This window comes from Atta cephalotes (genome assembly GCF_000143395.1).
Source record: "Atta cephalotes unplaced genomic scaffold scaffold00008, whole genome shotgun sequence".
In the NCBI taxonomy this organism is placed as follows: domain Eukaryota; kingdom Metazoa; phylum Arthropoda; class Insecta; order Hymenoptera; family Formicidae; genus Atta; species Atta cephalotes.
This window is the reverse complement of record NW_012130072.1, coordinates 1,524,627-1,526,444: the sequence shown is the minus strand read 5'-3', so window position 1 is coordinate 1,526,444 and position 1,818 is coordinate 1,524,627. Positions and strand designations below refer to the sequence as shown.

Below are 1,818 nucleotides of genomic sequence, written 5' to 3'. Positions count from 1 at the left end.
ACTATATATATATATATATATATATATATATATATATATATACACACACATACATATATATGAAAAGCAGTTTTGCATTGTAATTTGTTGTATCTCATTGTATCTCATTTATTTATGACATTTCGATAAGAAAATAATGAACATAGAAGGTATTTATAAGTCATTTTTCTAAATTGACAGCAATATGGAGGCTGTACTTCAACAAAAAGTCATAGAAGTTGCCAATCATGTTGAACAGCAGTTGGATGCAGAATTAGACAAATTAGACAATTTTGATATCAATGATTATGAAAAATTACGTGCACATAGACTGAATGAGCTCAAACGAATGCAAAAACAGAAGCAGAATTGGCTAGTTTCGGTAACGTGCCTTGACATATTTATTTGTTTCAGAATATTTAATACTAGAATTCTTAAATATTGTACATATTAGGAATATGTATATAAATTTATGCTAAATTGTATAATTTATACAAAATAATACATAATAAAATATATATATATATATAACTTCATATTGTTATAGGGTCATGGAGAATATGCCGAGTTATATGATGAGAAAGAATTTTTTGAAGTATCTAAAAAGTCAGAGAATATAGTTTGCTTATTTTATAAAGATGATTCTCCACGATGTAAAATAGTGGATCAACATTTTAAGATTCTTGCAAAGAAACATATTGAAGCAAGATTTTGTAAACTAAATGTTGAAAGATGTCCCTTTTTGACTGGTATTGTTGAAACATTTTTCTGTTATTTTTAGCAATATAGCAATATGAAGTGTATTTAACTCTATTAGTAATATATATTTATGAATTATAGAACGGTTACGTATTAGAATTATACCTACAATTGCGTTAATTGTGAATGGCAAAACCAAGGATTATATCGTGGGCTTTACGGAATTAGGAAACTGTGACGATTTTTCTACAGAAACATTGCAGTGCCGTCTTGCACAATCTGGTGTGATCAATTATGATGATGAAGAATCATCAGAAACTGGCAAGAAGCCATTTATATTTAAACCTTCAAAACCCAAGACCATCAAGGGACGCAACTCGGATGATTCTGATGATGACTGCATCCAGATATAAAAGATTTATGTATATTTATTTGAAATATCTAAAAAATATAACTTTGATGTGGATTCTCGAAATTAAAAACAATAGGAATCAGACAAAGCAAATGAAAGTACAGCGCGGCGTAATTTATCATTAGTAAATAATATAAAAACTTTTATTGATTTATTTTAATATCGTCTATGTTAATTGAACTTTCCAACTCTTTTTGGAGTCTCTTTGGAGTACATTTGATGTAACATGGAATACATTTTATAATGATGACACATTCTATAATTGATCGGTGTGAGATCCTCAAAGAGAATTGAAATATTCATTTAACATGGATGACATGAGAATAAATCAGTAAAAGTTTTATATTATTAATTCTGTATCAATCACGTTGTACTCTTATTTGCTTTGTTTGGGTCCTATTCATACTTATTTGCATTTTTCTTATGTATTATAAACTTGAACATTATTTTTGTTTCATTTAATATATAATAAGCTTTTTTATAATAAAGTGAACAAATAAATTTTATATTTTAATACTTGGGGGATGTACCTAGTTTTTTAATCATAATTCTCTATACTACATCATATTTTAAATTATATTTAAATTAAAATATTTTAATAATAAATAATCAAAAGATTATAAACAATTAAAGATGTTAATATTTATGTATAATATTTATGTAACTTCTTTCATTATTTAAACAAAATAAATTATTTAGTTATATTGTAAATATATATTTCATAATTT

The 1,818-nt window shown here is 25.4% G+C and overlaps 1 protein-coding gene across 1 annotated transcript; it reads left to right on the top strand.

Annotated features, from left to right (window-relative positions):
• The first annotated feature begins 184 nt into the window (after positions 1–184).
• Positions 185–1,153, top strand: LOC105627084 (thioredoxin domain-containing protein 9). Its single transcript, XM_012208363.1, has 3 exons — positions 185–361; positions 527–728; positions 820–1,153. Exons 1-3 carry the CDS (start codon positions 185–187, stop codon positions 1,089–1,091), a joined length of 651 nt encoding a protein of 216 aa, XP_012063753.1. The 3' UTR covers positions 1,092–1,153.
• Positions 1,154–1,818: the final 665 nt, after the last annotated feature.

Bases quoted from the DNA above. Each gene is read 5' to 3' on its own strand.
- LOC105627084 (XM_012208363.1), top strand. From the start codon at position 185: ATGGAGGCTGTACTTCAACAAAAAGTCATAGAAGTTGCCAATCATGTT. The intron at 362-526 runs GTAACGTGCCTT...ATATTGTTATAG, and splicing joins AGCAGAATTGGCTAGTTTCG to GGTCATGGAGAATATGCCGA. The intron at 729-819 runs GTATTGTTGAAA...TATGAATTATAG, and splicing joins AAGATGTCCCTTTTTGACTG to AACGGTTACGTATTAGAATT.